The sequence below is a fragment of the Cyprinus carpio genome, chromosome A23, assembly GCF_018340385.1.
Source record: "Cyprinus carpio isolate SPL01 chromosome A23, ASM1834038v1, whole genome shotgun sequence".
Taxonomy (NCBI): Eukaryota; Metazoa; Chordata; class Actinopteri; order Cypriniformes; family Cyprinidae; genus Cyprinus; species Cyprinus carpio.
Window position 1 is genome coordinate 10,265,170 of NC_056594.1, and position 18,653 is coordinate 10,283,822.

Consider the following 18,653-nt stretch of genomic DNA (forward strand, 5'->3'; position numbering starts at 1 on the left):
TTAAAGTATTAGACATGACTCCATTTTAATGTGACATCAGAATATGAAGATTTAAAATAATACAATTCTAAATATAAAATTATAAAATAATAAAAGCATTACAGATGCACCAAAGTCTAAATGAACACTGTGAAAGTGTTTTTTTTTTTTTTCAGCAAGGGAGTTTATGAGCACACTTGTTTCATTAGCTTACAAGAATGTTTATTACATACAAGAAGAAACAAAATCATGTATTGTATGCAACAAGTTGCTGAATATGACCCATTTGTGCAACTCAAAAGGAAGCATGCACATTATTAATAGATCTAATAGACATAGTGTTTAGTATTCAATCTGAGAGTGACTGACAGGAGAAGCAGTGAAGTGACAGGGTGATGTTTCTGTAGCAGTTTAGTAGCCCTGTGATTGTCTCTGGGGCTCCAGTATGATCCCGCTGGAATCCTGAATGCAGGAGAAAGCAGCACGGGGGATTTTCTTCACATTGATGTAGTTGTACTCTAAATGGACAGTTGACAGGGGAGATTCCTCAGTCCCCTTAAACTTACAGATTGATTTGACCGGGACAGAGCTGAAAACACAAAACCAAATGTATTATTTACTACCACATTTTTCATTGTAGGGATGTGCATATTTCCATAATCATTCCTTTTGTAATGTTTTCAGTTAAAATACCTAAACATCATTTTTATTTAAAAATATGTCAATAAATAAAAATATGCCATTTGGGCAAGATACATGTCTTTTATTGAAATTTAATTTTCAATTAAATTTATTTAACTTTATTTATTTTTACTTTACCTCACTTTAACTTTACCTGATACCTCAAGTATCCTTGTTTTATAAATGTAAATGTATTTATAAAACAAGACAAAAATGCTCATTCAGAACACGACTGCAGTGTAGATAGTGATCGAGTGTTTTTAGACCTTACTAATTCAAGAGCTGTTTAGAGAGTAGAGATATGCATCCTTGTAATTACTGGCAGACCCTAAAGCACAATATTTTAATTAGTGCAGTTCATGTAGTTCACTCTTGAGCATGAAGCTCACATTACACAGCTGCAATATTGGTTGCACTATAGTCTGCAGGTACGGACAAGCTTAAAGGGATACTCCATCCCATGGGACAGTCTCAAGCCTCACGGTTTTCATCCAAAATATCTTAAATTGTGTTCTGAAGACGAACAAATCTTTTACAGGTTTGGCACGACATGGGTGTAAGTGATAAATGACAAAATTTTCATTTTGGGATGGAGTAATCCTTTAAGCCTTAACACCTTTAAAATGCAAACTTATACAAAAGAAAAAGTGAAACTGTTGAGTAATAAATGAGAGAGAATGTTTAAAAGAAGATCAAAGAAAAAATCTGCAGAGCTGAGTCTGAGCAGGCGAAAAAAAATCTAAAGAGAATGAGGATTTCAATAAATAACAGGTGTAAGGTTGAGAGGTTTTCACAAATGGAGGATGCATCATTTGGGCATGTAGAAGCTTAACACTATGGTTCTGTTCCAAGACCTAATGATATACTAGATAGCATTTTAAGGCATTCAAACTGTGCTCAATATGCAAATATTATTCTAAACATTATTCTGCCTTCTCAGATACTTCTCAGATTCAAGTTCATTATATGTTTTTTAAAGAATTAGGCATTCCAGTATGCACTGCAATGAGCACAGTAAAAATGTTCTTATAACAACATTGTTATCCAGTACTGCAAAGTATACACTACCTTGAGATCACTTGAGATGCAAAGATCATGGGGGACCCCAGATTAATGTTGTGCAACATTCACAGTATGTTAAACCATCACACTTTCACTTGATCTGGACATACTGTGTATCATTAGATAGGTTTCAGACACCAGCTGACCACTGTGTTAAGTAACAGATCTTTAGCATACATACCTTATACGGTTATGGTCTAGATGCAGTAGCTTGAGGTTCTTGAAATGGCGCATATTGTGTGGCACCCTTTCAAACCTGTTGTTGTCCAAGTGTAACTCCAGCAGAGTTTTATAAACACCACGAAATGACTTCCCCAGCACACCGTGCTCTTCTAACAGATTGTGGGAGAGGCGTAGGGACTGTAAGCCTGGGCGGAGGTGACTCAGTGAGTGTGGAGGAATGTAGTGAATCTGATTGTGCTGCAGGGAGAGTTGGCGCAAGGCCCTGGGCAGATCTGAGGGTACCACTGTCATCTGGTTATGGGACAGGTCAAGGGTCTCCAGCTTCCTGAGAAAACAGACAGACAGAGGCGTGGTGTTACAGTACATCATGGAGTGTATGAGCATTGGGTGACACAAACAAACTCTTATATCACAATATGAGTAATTTTATTTCACGATAACAATATATTACAACATCATTATTTTTGCTGGAGATACAATACCAAAATGTTCTGTGAAATTTCATGATTCTTGTCACCAATTTTGATACAAAAGCAAAAACTAAAACTGTGCTAATGTTAGTCTTTTGCTAACAAATGAGTGTTTTGAACACATCTTTTAAGTGAAGGAATTATTCTCATTCAATTCGATATACTAATATTTCTCATTAACTGAACCCAGTGAGCTCTGTTTTTGTTGTTGTTGTTGATGTTGTCTAGTTGTCAATAAATGTGCTTTTTAACAAATCATTCAATGATTCAAGGGCTCACTCATAACACATAAATGATGCTAACTTTACATATTTTTGCCACCTACTGCTGTAAATATGTAATCTGAAGACATGGTCACTGAACTAATTATTGACAATATCAGTGGACAAATCTGAACAAATCTTTTTGCTGAATGGATTAAAAAAATTCAAGACTTTGGGATGTATCCTCATCACTAGTAGGTAGCATGAACATTATAAGCTTCCTTGATCAAACAGCTTTATCAGAAAGACTATGTCTTCTATAACAGTGGTTCTTAATTCCAGTCCTCTCAGCCCCCCACTTCAGCACATTTTGTATGTATCTCTTATCACTTGAGACATTTGTTCCATTCGTAAGTGCCCTGCGAAGTGGACACAGGATATTCCAGTTTGAAGGGAGCGTATATATTCCATTCAAAGGGCACTGAAGTGTGCGAGACGTGAATTTAAATTGTATTTATTTACAGAGGTGTATTATCTCACATTTCACACTTCTCTAGTAAGTTTCGTCAATGTGTGAAGACACTGCAGGCTGTGGTGTAGCTCAAATCCATGAATGAATATTCCGAAGTAAAGTAAACTTCAATGGATTTCCTGTGCTCAGGGAATAGGAAGCAATGAACACTGTATAGGGACGCTGTCAATTGGAACATAGTTCATGCATGGAGCTCTCTTCTAACGAGCTGGTTATTTGAATCAGGTGCGTTAAATAAGCAAGACATGCTAACGGTGCGTTCCAAATGGGATATATCGCCCTCCGAAGGGCACTTCGGAATGAAAACAATCATGGCCGCCATATTGAAGGGTCATTCCAAACCGAAGTGCTCAAAACTGGCCACTTCAAAGGGCCCTTCGGAATGAAGAATTTCGATGGGTACAACTGATGGACACTTCGGGCTCCCATGATCCTTTGCGCAGATTCTTTGCATGATGATGGCGCCTCCGTGTGAGCATGTGATGATGGGGCAGAAGGGCACTTCAAGAAACAGTCGTTTGGTCCCATACACCCTTCAACCCTTTGAAGCTCTCACTCCAGAGGGTAAACCCTATGAAGGGATTAGGGCATAGGGATGAGCCCTTCTGAATGGAACGCAGGGTAAATATGCAGAGTGAGGGGTCATGAGGACTGGAATTGAGAACCACTGATCTATAAGACTTGTTCTAACCTTCCTATACCAGCATGGACCAACGGAATTCATGCCCGTCTAAGCATGTCTGTACAATACAATACAACTTGTATTTGTGTAAACAATGTTAGAGTATTTTTGATGGTAAGTGTACATCAGTTGCATCATATGTAGTGGGATTCTCTCAACTGCTTGGGAAGCTTGTGAAGTGTTCTGCTGTGTTTGCACGGAGAACGGGCCCCATGACAGGTCATTAAACCAGCACAAGACATCTAGAGCCAAAAAAGCCTGTGTGTCGACTTCGGTTAAGTGTATTTGTGTGCGTATTGTGAAAGCACAAGGGGGTTTGGGGGTGGAAGGTTTTGAGAGAGTGAGAGAATGTCCTAAAAGTCATGGTAGTGTAAGAGAGGCTTTTGTGTTTTCTGAGAGGGGTCTGGAGAAGGCAGCTGGTGTAAGTTTACAATGTTCGTCTAAGTAGGAGTCAGGAGCACATTTCCTCTGCCTCCGTAACACTGATGTCTGCCCCGTCCACCAGTGTGCTGAGGATGAATTATTCTCAGTCTCATATTGCAATGACTGTTACTATTACATCAAAAGCTACAGTGACCTCCATGTGGATTTTATTCACCCAACAAGCTCTGATACTGACCTTGAGATGAAACGTTAGATGTTGCAGACTGAATGTCAATCAGAATATCTGGCAGTGAATGTAGCTGACAGAGCTCCAGAGAGGAGCCCTGAGCTAATATGTTTAGTTCTAGTTTGAAGTAAAATAAAGCAATTATTGGTATCGCATCAATGTATATTTTAGAAAGCTTTTGAATACTAAAAGAAAAACTAATTTGAACAATGTCAGATTAATTTTTTAGTTGTCCAGATGTGTTTGTCTAAAACACAGTGTCAGACATTTGAAAAATCTAAAAACTTGGTTCGTCTTGCCTAGGGCACAAAGAGGGCCAAGACTGCCACTGGTGACCCTTAAAAAACAAATAATGTAAGTGCATGACGTTTCTGCTTTTTGGAAATAAGCGTTAATGCAAATAAATAGAGGGAATTTTTCTCCCTCTTTAGGAGATTTTCATCAACCGTTGGGTAGTTAAATAAATCCATGAATGTTTTATTAAGCATGTGCGCAATAAACCACTGTCACGATAGAGCCAACAAAACACACACACACACACATATATATCCATATCCAACATACCCTTATATAGACAGAAAAAATATATATGTCATAATTCATAGGAGAGGAATGAGGAACGAGAAGTCGCTGGAGTAACACAAACAAATGTCTTTAATAATCCACAGGAAACAGAGAACAAAGGAGGACATTCAACAAGTATAAATGACAACACAAACTGAAATAACTGGAGCTTTAAACACAGGATGATTGGGAAAACACTGGTGCAAGGAATGACTAATTAAAACAGAACACGGCATACTTGGGGAGGAAAAACCCAACACAATGAGTCCAGGGGTGTGACATTACTCCCTCCTCGCAGAAGGCGCGTCCCACCCCGTAACAAGTCCACCGGGGAGGGGGGAGTGGGCAGACAGAGTTCATGGGGAGACGATGAAGGGAGGAGCCATGGAGGAGGCAGGCGGGACCCGGAGCAGGAGAACTCCAGCTGGACCCACGCCACAGCCATAACAGCGCCCCATGGTGGAGGAGGAGAAGTGGCTGCCGACTTCAGGGGGCTGACCAATGGCGGCGGAGCAGATGGTGGAGGAGCACAACCAACAAACAAAAAGCTGAAGACCCAGGGTAATGGGGAGGATCCGGAGGTCCTAGGTGGAACCGATGGTGCCGGCCACCGACGCAGAGATGTGGATCCAAGAGGCCACGGTGGAGCCAGAGCGACAGAGGACTGAGGTGGAGCCGAGGGGATGAAGGAGCCTGAAGGAGCCGGAGGGACGAGGCGAAGCCAGAGGAGTGGAGTTCCAAAGTGCAGGATGGTCGACGCCAGACCAAGGTGGAGCCGGAGGGACAAGGGAGCCAGGCGGATCTTGTGGACTGCCGTGCCACAACAGAGAGGAGGGAGCTAGGAACCATGGTGGAGCCGACGGGTCAACGGGCAGAGGCGGAGTCCAGGCCTCGGAGGCTGGAGGCGGAGTCAAGGGAGACTCCAGCCACAGCGACGCTGGAGGATGCCAGTCCCACGTAGCTCACACCGCAATGATGGTGGGCTGAGGGTGAGCAGAGGGGCTGCCAGACGACAGCGGTGGAGGAGGCTAGAGCGGGTGGGAGGGCGTAAATTTCGAGAAGCGGGCACTGGAGGGCGCATTCTAGGAGCAGGCACTGGAGGGCGCTTTCTAGGAGCAGGCACTGGAGAATTGGAAGCCCCCTCAGGGCTGGACAACAAAACAATGGACGAAGGAGGACTGGACAGGACCAGCGGCGACAACGGAGAGAGAAGAGGGGGTAGTTCGATCTCCAGATCAGATTCCCAGTCAATGAGATCCTCCTCCTCATTTTGGCCCTTTTGCTGCACTGTACTCAGCTCACCCTCAGCCATGGTGCAGGGAGCGGAGCTCCTCTCCGTGCTCATACCATCTATGGCTTTCTCCCTCATGGCAGGCGGTGTTGCCGGCTCACACACCTGGACTGACATCACGGCCTCTGGCTCCACAGTGTACCTCTGCTCTGTCGCTCTCTCTAGCGATGGCTCGTCAGTCGCGGCAGGCTCTGGCTCTCCATCAGCGGTGGGCTCTGGCATGTGCTCTGCGCATCGGGGAAATGGTGGGCTGGGCTCTGGGTCGGGAGTGGCACTGGCGACTAGCTCCCGGGAACCGGCAGGGAATGGAGATCCATTTCTCACCAGTGTCCACTCCACAAAGTTGGTGAAATTGGCTCGGGGACCGTCCTCGTCTGGGTAGTTGGTGAGGCTTGCCAGAACCATGAACAGTCTAGCAGGAGGAGGAGGTATTCCGGGCGAAGGAGGGGATACATGGGACACACTATGGAAACAAAAAACTGAGAGAAAAAACACGGAAACAAAATGGAGGGGAGACACGCAATTTAAACTGTTTGGGTCGGTTATTCTGTCATAATTCAAAGGAGAGGAATGAGGAACGAGGAGTCGCTGGAGTAACACGAACAAATGTCTTTAATAATCCACAGGAAACAGAGAACAAACGAGGACATTCAACAAGTATAACTGACAACACAAACAGAAATGACTGAAGCTTTAAACACAGGATGATTGGGAAAACACCGGTGCAAGGAATGACTAATTAAAAGGGAACACGGCACACCTGGGGAGGAAAAACACAACACAATGAGTCCAGGGGCGTGACAATATATATGTATACTTTATTATTTTTAAGTATTTTTATATTTACTATTATTTATATTACATATTTATTTTATATGAAGTTTTTATATATTGTTAGCTAATTTTTATTCATATTATATTAGCAGTCTGTGAAAATCCACAATTAAGCTGACCAGTAGAAAAAAAGTATTTCACTGCCTGAGCTATATCTAAATACAAATACCATCATAAAAACTTTTAAACATGCAAAACAAGATAACCTCCGAGTGACAAAACTGCCATAAAACACAGTTTTGTAATAAATAAATAAATAAATAATTCAATAAATAAATAAAAAGTATTATTCCAGAACACAATAAAGCAGTTTCAAGATTATTGACTTCTGATGTCTGAGTCAGATTTATATACTGACATTGTTTCCACACAGATCCCCCCCACTGACAAGTCAATAATGGTGGGCATCCTCAGGGAGCACTCCCATAATGAGAAGCAGAGAGCACGGCTGCCACCTCATGTCCACAGGCACACCAATGCCAGTGTTGCACAACCACCCTTACGTAACCTGGCACACAGGACAGGAAGACCACTGTCACGACAAGGCACATTTAGTTGGATCTCATGTTATATCATGCATGCGGGAGACCCAGGCATAGCTAAACTCAGCCCCATCATTTAGGGCACTATGATTTGAACTAGCAAGAGTGAGCAATGGCATAACCATCTCCAGCTGTGGCTCTGTAATTCGTGCTCTTTTCCTGACATTATTCACAGAACAGGTTTTAAGGTTTTTTTCTCACACTTTAAAAGAATAAATGGCATTTACATGTATGCGTTTGCGTCTCTTCATATCTGAACAAACGCTGGCTCTTGGTTGTCTCCTCAGGCAGAGACACTTTATATAATTCATTATGAAATGAGAATGTGAACTTCTTGGTGAAACTGCACTAACTTGCATTTTTGTCTGCCTGTGTGAGAAAACAAGCAGTGAGTGTCCTTTGTTTCACCCCCCTGCCTCATTCCCGTAAGCTCAGTCCAGCCAACGCAACAACACTGTCCTCAAATCCATCAAAATCCTCAGTCTCAGGTCATCAGCCTGCAGAGGAGCCCTCTCCCAGCACACCCTGTTCTTCACCCCAAGAACCAAAACAACCCTCCAGATGACAGGGGACCTTTTGTGTCAATGCACAAACACAAAAAATTGTGCACTTATATAAACAAACAGGCATATGAACACACAGAGCACCACGGTCTGTCAACCCCAAGTTGCACAGTTTCCCATGACATTTGACTGCGTATTGCAGATGTGACATCACTGGTCAGAGATGTGTCACTTTTAAAGAAACTTTAAAAGAATCTTATTATCGGTTCTACTAGAGCTTTTCCTCTAAGAGGAATCAATATATTTTTTGTTAAACCTGAAAGATTTCTGTCACTCCATTGAAAGTCCATGCAAGTAAAACTTTCAAGGTGCAAAAAGGTCATAAAGGCATTGAAAGGAAGCTAGAGCAAGTGTAAATGCAGAAACAAACACAGGGTGAAAAGGAAAAAAGTTGATTAATAGGAAGTGACTTCATTAAATGCTGAGGATCTGTAATAGTAAGCCGTTAGCTTTTCCCATCATTTCAACAGCAGTTCTGGCACAAGACCCCCCAGAAGCATGCAAATTGCCATCTTTGTGCTACAGATGTTTTTTTGTTGTTGTTGTTGTTTTTGAGCAAATCGTCTCAGCTGGAAATGTCATGTGACTGATCACAAACAAGATTCAAGAAAATATTGTCATGGCTACATCTTTATGTCTTTATGTATGTAGAATATGCTGTTGGGCTGCTTTGAGAAATGGAGTGTTGAGGTGTTGATGGGGCTGGGATTTACAGTGGTATTTAGACGTGGTCCATGGTGCCAACCGGGACATTATTTGGGCTGAGAGGCACTCATAAAGGCTGAAGAAATTAAAGCAGACAGTTAAAAGTCTTGCCTTAACTTGGGGAGGTTCAGAGATTTGTGCCAAGATAATAGCATGGTGCTGCAGTGTTTGGGTAGATCACAGGATCACAAACATGAATGCATGTACACACACACATCTACAGTAATAATTAACAGCAGCAATTTGGTGACAATGTGACACTATTTTTAAAATAAAGAGCCTCTAAAGTTGAGCTGATGGTTGATCAAATCTCACTTGCACTCATTGCAGCTAATTACAGGTTACCTTAAAAAGGCAGCTGGAAAGTAAACAGTGCAACAGCCATGGAAGCAATTCCAGTGATAATGTCCACTTTCCTGGTAATCCAAATGTTGATGAGAGTGAACAGAAAGAAACAGAATTAGGAGTTCCTGCAAACCACTTTGAATGGCACTTTTTCAAAAAGATTTGCAACTTGCAAGGAAAGAAAATGAGTAAAAGATGTTAGAGATAAATCATGCATTTGTATGATTCGCTGACAGTATGAGTCAGTGTGAGAGAGGGGGTGGAGGAGGTGGAAAAGACAAAAAGCTTATTTACATTTTACATTTACATTTAGTCATTTAGCAGATGCTTTTATCCAAAGCGACTTACAAATGAGGACTTATGGAGCAGAGAAAGTCATAATGGATCATTTTAATTTACTTTGGTCTGTTTCGCACATAAAGCTATTGTATAATATCAGAAGACTTAAATATAAACCATATAGGTTACTTTTATGTTAATGTTGTGGTGCTTTTGTCTCTTTAAAAACGTGAAAGCTCCTTTTTACATTCATTGTAATTGGATGGTGAATCGCGGCCAGCGATTTAAAATATCTTCTTCATAAAGGTTTGAAACAACAGGAGGGTGAGTAAATGACTGGATTTTCATTTTTGGATAAACTGTGGGTGTCTCTTTTAGGTATAAAGTACTGATTACTGTTGTTTTCTGATTACTGCATCTTTTCTGGGTTTTTGTTTTAGCTTTTAGTTGAAGTATGGATGGTTTTATGTGTTACCCACGTGTCTGCAGTTTGGCAACTCTACAAAATGAAATCCACAAAATGTCTCTCTGTAGGAAGGCTTGAGCACCACAGTCACCCCTGTATGAATCATACCCCACACATTCACCATCACACAGCCAAGCCATAACCAGTGCACTCCATTTGGCTGATCAGCGGCCAGCCAAACATCTGCTTTCACTGCAATACAAGTGCAAACTCTTATCCATGAGTGAACTTATGCCTAATTACAAAACAGTCCCTATAATCACCCACATACGACCTTAGACAAAGTCTTTATTACTCATGAAATTAAGCTTGGATTTCCAAACAGCTGGCACATGGTATCAGGGCTCTACAGTGTGACCATTTCACTACTGCTTGCGACTATGAAAAAATATTTAGAAGCACCAGTGCGATTAACCCGTTCAGCATTTTTGTGTATGTGCTCAGTGGGGTGTCAAAGGTTTCTACTTACATGTTTTTGCAGCTTTGAGTAATGTTTCACAGACATAACTGTTGATTCCTTGAACACAATGTTAATCAGAACCCACTCACTGCTCAAAACACTGGCATTTTGTTCAGTGCTGAGTTCACAAATCCTCTCATTTTAACAAAGGGTAGACAGGGTGTAAATAAGAGATTCATTGTTCAGTGTAGGGAGCTTCGTTGATTATAATGGATTTTTGTGAGATCGCGATGAACTAAGGTGAGTGATTCGGTGATAAAGTGACTTGCCACCACATACTGAGTTTTAGTTTTTAGTTTTTAAAAGATTAATTTCAGTTATTCAAATCATTTAATATTTCCATATTAAAAATTGTATATTTAAAACATTAATCTCAACATGAATTTTTGAATTTAATTGCGCTCACCGCTTTATTAAACGTCTAAAGATAAACCTACAAGCCACTTTTGTGTTCTTCTGTACCACCTCTGTATTACAAATCAATTTTGTAAATACTGATTTCATGATTGGTAACTTATTCTTCTTATTCTATTTTTAATTAGAAATTTTAAAAAGCTTATAAATATCCATTTTTGAATTTAAAATAAAAGATGACACTTGTAATAAATGTAGAAAAATGTCAATACAAAGGTAAAAAGAAAAATTGCTCCTGTAAATCACTTTAAGGAGTCAAATATCACCTCATTTGTGAAGGTTTATTTTTGATCAGAATGTTTGATTAGCTATCAGATGGTGTTCCTAAATTTTTTAAATGAAAAGAAAAGTAAGTGCAGAACCCTGTGTATGTGTGTTCTCTGCCTTGTTTTTCTAACATCACCCCATCACTCAGTGTGTTTAATGGGGTAAAAGGCAAAGTGAGTGATGAATGGGCTCTGTCGCTGAGGATGAGTGATGTGAGACCTTGGAGAAGCACATCTACTATGGTAGAATAGAAACTATGAGGCAGATGCAGGCTGACAGCAGTTCCGGAATAAAGCTCCTCAACCCCTCCTTCAACTGATTCTGATGATGACGAACACACAGGTTTTTAGAACCTTGTTCTACCACAACACGTATAGCAATAGAGACTTTTCTCAGCATGTCTTCTGAGCACCATCTAGTGGCTAATAAGGTAAATGTACAAAGGGACTACCTTTATAATTTATATATTTAAATACATTTAAAAATATAATAAAATAAAATATTGTTATTTAAATATATATTTTGTACAATTTATAACTAAATAAAAAATGTTGAAGCAGATTACCATTCTAGAAGCAATAAACATCTATAAAGTGCATTAATAATGTCCAAAAAGTGCATGTGAGACTCACGGCAGGTTGACCCAGGCCTCAGGGTAGAAGCTGTTCTCTTTTAAGAGGTTGTGACTGAGATCTAACTCCTTCAGGTGGACACACTTATCCAAAAGCCTGTCCTGCACTTCCACGATTTGATTGTCCTGCAACCTCAGAACCTGCAAATACACCAAGATTATCAAAATGTAGAAACCATAAACCTATACAGAGAAGCAAGTGACTGAAACATTGGCTAGGTTGCAGAACTGACCTCTATAGATGGGGGCAAGTCTGCTGGGATAGCACTGAATCTGTTTTTATCCAGTCGTAAAAACTTGAGTGCCTTCAGAGATTTGAAAGCAAAGGGTGCAATGCTGCCCTCATAGAGAATGTTTCCTGCCAGTTCTAAGACTTTTAGTTTAGGCAGGCCTGCAGAAAACAAAGGTGTATCATTAATTTCTTTTTACTTTGATCTATCCTAGACCTATTCGGACACCTAGTGGTGTGGATGTAACCAAACAAACAAACCAAAACGTTTATTATTATAATTATTGTTCAAATGATCTATTACAAGTCAGTCATGATTTATTTAAAGCTGGAATACACTACAGGAGTTTTAAAATCTGAATAGATTTTATTATACCAACTTTTTAAATAGTTACAGATGAGAAACTGTGCTTCATACACTAAACAACTGACAGACTACCAGACTTTCAAGTTCCTTTGAGAGATAAGTGACAAATGAAAATATTACGTGTCACTATATAGGCTCAAAATATAAAACATGTTTGAATTCATCTGACTGTATGGAATCATAGTCTGAAGATAAAAAAAATCGGAGTGTGCTCATCATACACACGATTTTCTGTGAAATCTGTCAGCTCAAATCTGTGGACTGGCTCTGACTGTCATCTATAGCCTCAACTTTTCCAGACTGTAAATCGGGGCAAAAATCTGCAGTGTATTCCAGCCTTCACATGCATCTTGTGAACAAAAATATCCAGCAGCAGGGAAGTTACTAAAATCGGCAGGTCATGTGATCTCAACATGTCGACCCCAATGAAGCGACTCGTAATAATAGAGCTTTTATTCAGCTACTGATATGAATCTAGATTATATCTCCTTTAAGTGTAAATTATTTAAAATATCTTTTTCAAAAGTACTACTCCATTCTTCAACTGTAAACCATTTTTTTTTTGAGAGAGAGAGAGAAAAAATGAATAAAAAACTGAACTGAATAAACTCATGTTTGTGCAGCTGGCATGAAAACAGCACAAACCTTTGAAGCTGTGTAAAGCCAGTTGGTTTATTTTATTGTTGTTTATCTTTAGATCCTCCAAAGAAGATGGCAAGCGTGGAATTGTTGTAAGTCCATTGTTGTCAAGTTTCAGACTCTTCAGCTTTGTCAGATTCTGTTAAAAGAGCAGAAAAATGCTTGTCTACTTGTTGTTACATTCTGTCTGTTTTGGGCCTAGTGAATTATGAGCCTGCATTTTAACAAAGCAATGTTTCCACTGTGTCTACCACCAAATGAAAAGCCTCAATTGCACATGTTTGTCCAGTTATTTTAATGTTAAGACATGTATTTCAAACCGTGCTGCCCCGGACTATCAAAGCTGGCTGACTCCAGCTACTTCTCATTTGTGGAACAACACTGTGCAATCATTTCCCTCAATAAAGAGCATTTACTCTTTATGTTAATTTCACTGACATTTCATAGATGGTCCAAAGAAGACAGTGGCATTTTCCTCTGATCAAACTGTGGTTCCTATTTTCATGCTGCTGAGTTTACTTTGGGAGTGGTGTGTTTGGTCTCTTCTCAAAGTCTCCTACTGTGAAATCCAGACTTATCTTGGCTGAACTTGTAATTAGCAGTTATAATTTGAAACTTTTAATTTGTATGTTCTTGAAAATCCTGACAAGGATGGAATTATTTTTTAATTTGATGTAGACATGTACAGTATATTCACTTTAAAGATTATAGGAGCATAGAGCTGGTGTAATTGAAGGGATAAAAAATGCCAGTACCATGAAAAGACTTTGGCTGAAAGAGGAGCCGTCCAGCTTGTTCAAACTTAGGTCGAGCTCTTCAAGATTTGGCAGTTCAGAAAAACCTCTGGGAGTAATTCTTGTTAAGTTATTCCCTGTACAACAGCACATTGGTTAAAATGTTGAATGGCTGTACTTTATTACAAGACACAACCAACATAATTTATAGAGCATCTCAGTGATGCTTATACTTTTGTTGGATCTTTCAGTCTCCAGACCTTACCAGGCAGTTCAAGGATGGTGACTTCCAGGTTTGTGATGACAGGCAGGTGGGACAAGCCAATCTGCTTGCAGGACATTCGACTTTCTGCCAGTTGGCAGCCTTCTGGTAACGAGTCTTGAGTCGAAGTGCTGTTAGATGTATCGTTCTCCTCTTCGGCTGCCTCTTTTTTCTTTCCCTTCTCCTCCTCCACTTTTTCTTCCCCCTCCTCTTCTTCCTCATCATCATCATCATCATCATCATCATCATCATCATCATCATCATCATCTTCTTCTTCTTCATCATCATCATCATCATCATCATCTTCATCCTCTTCTTTTCTCTTTGCTTTCTGTTCTTTCCCTTGGTTCGTGAGGTGTTTTTTCTCCTCTCTGAGTTCCCTCAAGATTGCATTTAGTTTGCCTGAGGCTCCGGCCCATCTCTCCAACACAGGATTAAGCTCCACCCACACAGCCTCGGTTCGCCCCATAACTGACTGATGGGATACACAGAAGGAACACAGCAGGAATCAAGCCCATTAGTGACACAGGAATGACCAAAACACACTGAACTAAACAAACTAAATATAGTGGACAAATAGCAGAGGCAGGAATAAAGAAGGTGGAAAATGAGAGGCTGAGCATTAAGACAGGAAGCAAAAATAGACTTATAATTAGCATTTATGGTATGGTTGTACTATCTTGGACCTCCAGAATACACATACTTGTTCCACTGTAACAACAGTAGCAGCCTGTGCAGCAAACAGGTGTTACTATAGAACACAAGTATGGTCATTAATTCAATATTTATATTCAATATAATACTGTTTGATGTAAGAAACCTGATTGGTCTGACTCCAGAAATATAAACTCACCTGTGTACCTGTGGCAGTGTCGCTTACTTGCCTTGTTCTTTGTGCTTCATTGGTTCTCTTTTCATCTGCTAATGCAGCCATGATTCAACACAATAATAACAAAATCAGTGAATTCAGAACCACGTGTGAACCAACAGCTGTGTGTTGACAGAAGAAGCTACACATACACTACCATTCAAAAGTTTGGGGTAAGTTTTTCTTTAAAAAAGATGCATAAAATGAATCAAAGTGACAGTAAAGACTTTTTAAGGGTTACAAAAAACATGTATTTAAAATAAAAGCTGTTTCTGCAAAAAATATTAAGCAGCACAACTGTTTTCAACATTGATAATAATAAGTAATTTTTCTTGTGCACCAAATCAGCATATTGTGAATACTGAATAAGAAATAATGATTGCTAAACATTCAGCTTTGCCAACAAAGAGATAAATTACATTGTGAAACATATACAAATAGAAAATGGTTATAGAACATTGTAACAGTATTTCACAATAGTACTATATTTATAAGCAAAACTTTTTTCAAAAATATTTGAACCCACCCTAAACATTTGAACAGTAATGTATTGTATTCTACTGTGCAATGTAACGTATAGTGGATCATGTTCATAGTTAATGTGAATAACTACACCTGTGGTTACTCTTCTAGGACACCTGTGGGAACTTGAGGTGACCTACAGTAACTTTAAAAATTACCTCGAAGTCCAAATTATTGTAAAAAATAAAATAAAATAACAATTTAATTTGTTTGCCAATACCACATGCTTTACCATCTGCAATACCATCTGCTCATATTTTGTTTTCTAATGCAATACAATTCATCTATTTTAAATGAATTGTCATTAAGTATTCAAATAATTTACTGTAGGTCTTAAATGCAGAGACACACACGTCCAAATATTTCAAGAACTTTTCAACAATTTAAACTACTTTGTGGTGGATACACTCTATCAAAAAAAAAAACATAAAGGAAGTTGCATTTACCTCTCTTTATTTCTAACAAAATATTCTTTGATTCTCTGTAACTTTAGTTTAGAACTTTATCCTAGTTCAATAAACACTTCAATAAACATGAACGAAATATAATAGACACCATGAGCTATTCACAGTGGTCTTGTCTGACCATCCCCGGACTGCATCCTCTCTCACTGCTCTTGAAATTATAATTACTATAATTGCTGGTCTACTCACTTGGTGCAGATGAAGAATCCACCGGTTGATGCTGTGAGGATGAAACATCTGTCTCAGGTGAAAATGTGATGAGTGAATTCAGTTCATTCAGGACTTCTCCTTCCACAGATAAAGCTCCAAAGAACACGCAAAACACAAAAAGAGCCTGCATGATTCTGATCTGATGTGTTGAGACGCTCCCCGTCTACCTGCAGGCTCACCTCTAGCTGCCCTCTTAAATCTCCTCTTAGTCAGCAGTGAGAAAGAGGAGGAGGTGGAGAAAACAGGGAGGAGATAGCTAGACGTGTACAAGGACCTTCATTGCTTATAAAGTCAACGGTTGTGCCCAGTGGTCGAATTTTAAAAAAAATTCAGAGGGGATGGTGTGGTCAATTTCTTTGGGGTGCGCTAATTAAACAATATATACTGCTAATTAAACAATATTTTGCTGAATGTGTTTTGTGCTGGCACCTTGGCTGGTTTAGGCCTGTCATGGATAAATAAAGATGACAATAAAAACGCCCGTAGGTGGCAGCAAATCCTTGTTTTAATAAATGATTTATTGAATCATTCAAATCAAACGATTCGTTCAAAACAGCTGATTCAATTAGAAAATTCAGTGGACCGTTGAATCACTGGCTCACATGATTCGTGAAACACCGAGTTGCTCTACACTGTTGTATAAAATTATTAGCATATTTATGTGCTGATATTCAGAAAAGTACATTGCTTGTGCAATGAATATAAAAGCATAAAGTCTCATACATTGGTATTTTTTCTTTCATTGCTTGAATTAAGGGCATTCTAAATGCATTATAATGGGCTTCATCGCGCAGTGAATGCTTCTGGACTTTCAAGATGTGTTTGTTTTTGTTTGTTTGTTGCAAAGTCGGTGACACTCAGCTCTTCTATCGTCTCTCAGTCCCTTACTGTCACACATACAGCACAATGATATTATGTCATGGGAATGTCTTTAAAGTCTAATCAAGGAAAAATCATACCTTCTGTTGTCTTCTTTTTAAAGAAATTCAAAAGTTGTGCTTGAACCATTTTGCACGAAAACTTGCTTCCGCTTGTGCGCAGCTTGTTACAGAAACGAGATGTGATTGGACAATCGCCATTATTTAATTCATGAATTATCATAAGTATTTTACATAATACACAACATTATTAATCTAAAGGGGATGGGTAGGGCCCTTCAATCACAGACCCGCTGATTAAAAGGGATGCTTTTTGTCATTTTTTTTCCACCGGGGGATGCCATCCCCCCTTAATTCGAGCCCTGGTTGTGCCAACAAACACTAGCGCTCGGGACAGAAAGAGAGAGAGGCAGAGGAATGATGGTCAGTGTCAGCCACGTCATGCCACAATGACACAGTGTTCACACCTTGTAGCACTTGAGATGGACAAATGAGAGAATTATCTAAACAAGAGTGCAGCGAGCAGCCTGACTGAACCATACAGAGATCTCTCTCCGGCTCCGCGTCTCGTCCTCAACATGTTCCTGCCTGGCATGCTGTTATTAGCACCTATGTAAGAAAAAGAAATAGACCTTGCCAAAAGAGAAAGACATGGTTCTCTAACTCCTAAAACACACAGATGGAGGCAGACAGGCATACAGACAAATGCTATGTGTTTTCAAAGCATACGGTTACACACTCCTCTAATTTATGGAGATTTATATAGGCTGAATTATATACAGTATAGTGTCTCTGTCACATTGTCTGAATGTCATAGCATTCGATAATTCGATTGCAATGCTTGTGATCCACTAGGTTTGATATTTTGTTTTCTGGACAATGACATTCATACATTTTAAGTTTGGCACCAGTGTCCAAATACTTTTTTTGTGTAAAAGTTCCGTAAACACTATCTTTTCAATTAAAGTAATTATATAAATAATAATTTAAATAGTAACTCAATATGCAGTTGAACAAAATTGAAGCTACCCATTTTAAAATGACTTTTTCTCATATTCTACCTTGTCAACCAAGACCTTTTTAAAGGAATGACCCTTCTGTCCGAACAAACTGTGGGTGAGAGTTAGACAGTATCTGTAATTTTATGCTATCTGGCTAAACCACTTCGCCAGACTGCTGCTCCTGCAAATGTCTGTCTGTCTGTAGTAAGTTACTGGTGTGAGTGTGATCTGCTGATCTGTCCGGTGTCCAAGCCCACTCATAGTTCTGTCCCACACACACCCTCTGAACCTCAGTGTTTCAGCTGTTACATGAGGTGGGTGCGTCATTGCTGGTCATGGAGAGAGCTGCTGAGAACATGGGAAGAGAAAAATACATCTGATCGTCAGTTAGACTTATTGAGTAAAAGCAAGGGAAGGAGCTTCCTCTAACACAACAAAATGTTATGGGGAAGTCATGGCCTAATGGTTAGAGAGTTTGACTCCTAACCCTAAGGTTGTGGGTTTGAGTCTTAGGCCGGCAATACCACGACTGAGGTACCCTTGAGCAAGGCACTGAACCCCCAACTGCTCCCCGAGTGCTGCAGCATAAATGGCTGCCCACTGCTGTGTGCGTGTGTGCGTGTGTGTGTGCGTGTGTGCGTGTGCGTGTGCGTGTGTGCGTGCGTGCGTGTGTGTGTGTGTGTTCGTTCACTGCTCTGGGTGTGTGTTCACGGTGT

At 39.9% G+C, this 18,653-nt stretch overlaps 1 protein-coding gene across 6 annotated transcripts; it reads right to left on the reverse strand.

Annotated features, from left to right (window-relative positions):
- Positions 1-17,110, reverse strand: LOC109064188 (extracellular matrix protein 2-like). 6 transcript variants are annotated; one of them, XM_042713015.1, is made up of 10 exons: positions 17,018-17,110; positions 16,038-16,151; positions 14,848-14,912; positions 13,998-14,469; positions 13,754-13,869; positions 13,005-13,137; positions 11,997-12,154; positions 11,765-11,904; positions 1,904-2,230; positions 1-568 (listed from the first exon to the last, which is right to left on the reverse strand). In XM_042713015.1, exons 1-10 carry the CDS (start codon positions 17,064-17,066, stop codon positions 391-393), a joined length of 1,752 nt encoding a protein of 583 aa, XP_042568949.1. In that variant the 5' UTR covers positions 17,067-17,110; the 3' UTR covers positions 1-390. The 6 variants fall into 6 exon arrangements, with proteins under 6 accessions (XP_042568949.1, XP_042568948.1, XP_042568952.1 ...); XM_042713014.1 differs by having other exon boundaries at positions 14,848-14,915; XM_042713018.1 differs by lacking the exon at positions 17,018-17,110 and adding an exon at positions 14,698-14,745 and having other exon boundaries at positions 14,848-14,915; positions 16,038-16,079.
- Positions 17,111-18,653: the final 1,543 nt, after the last annotated feature.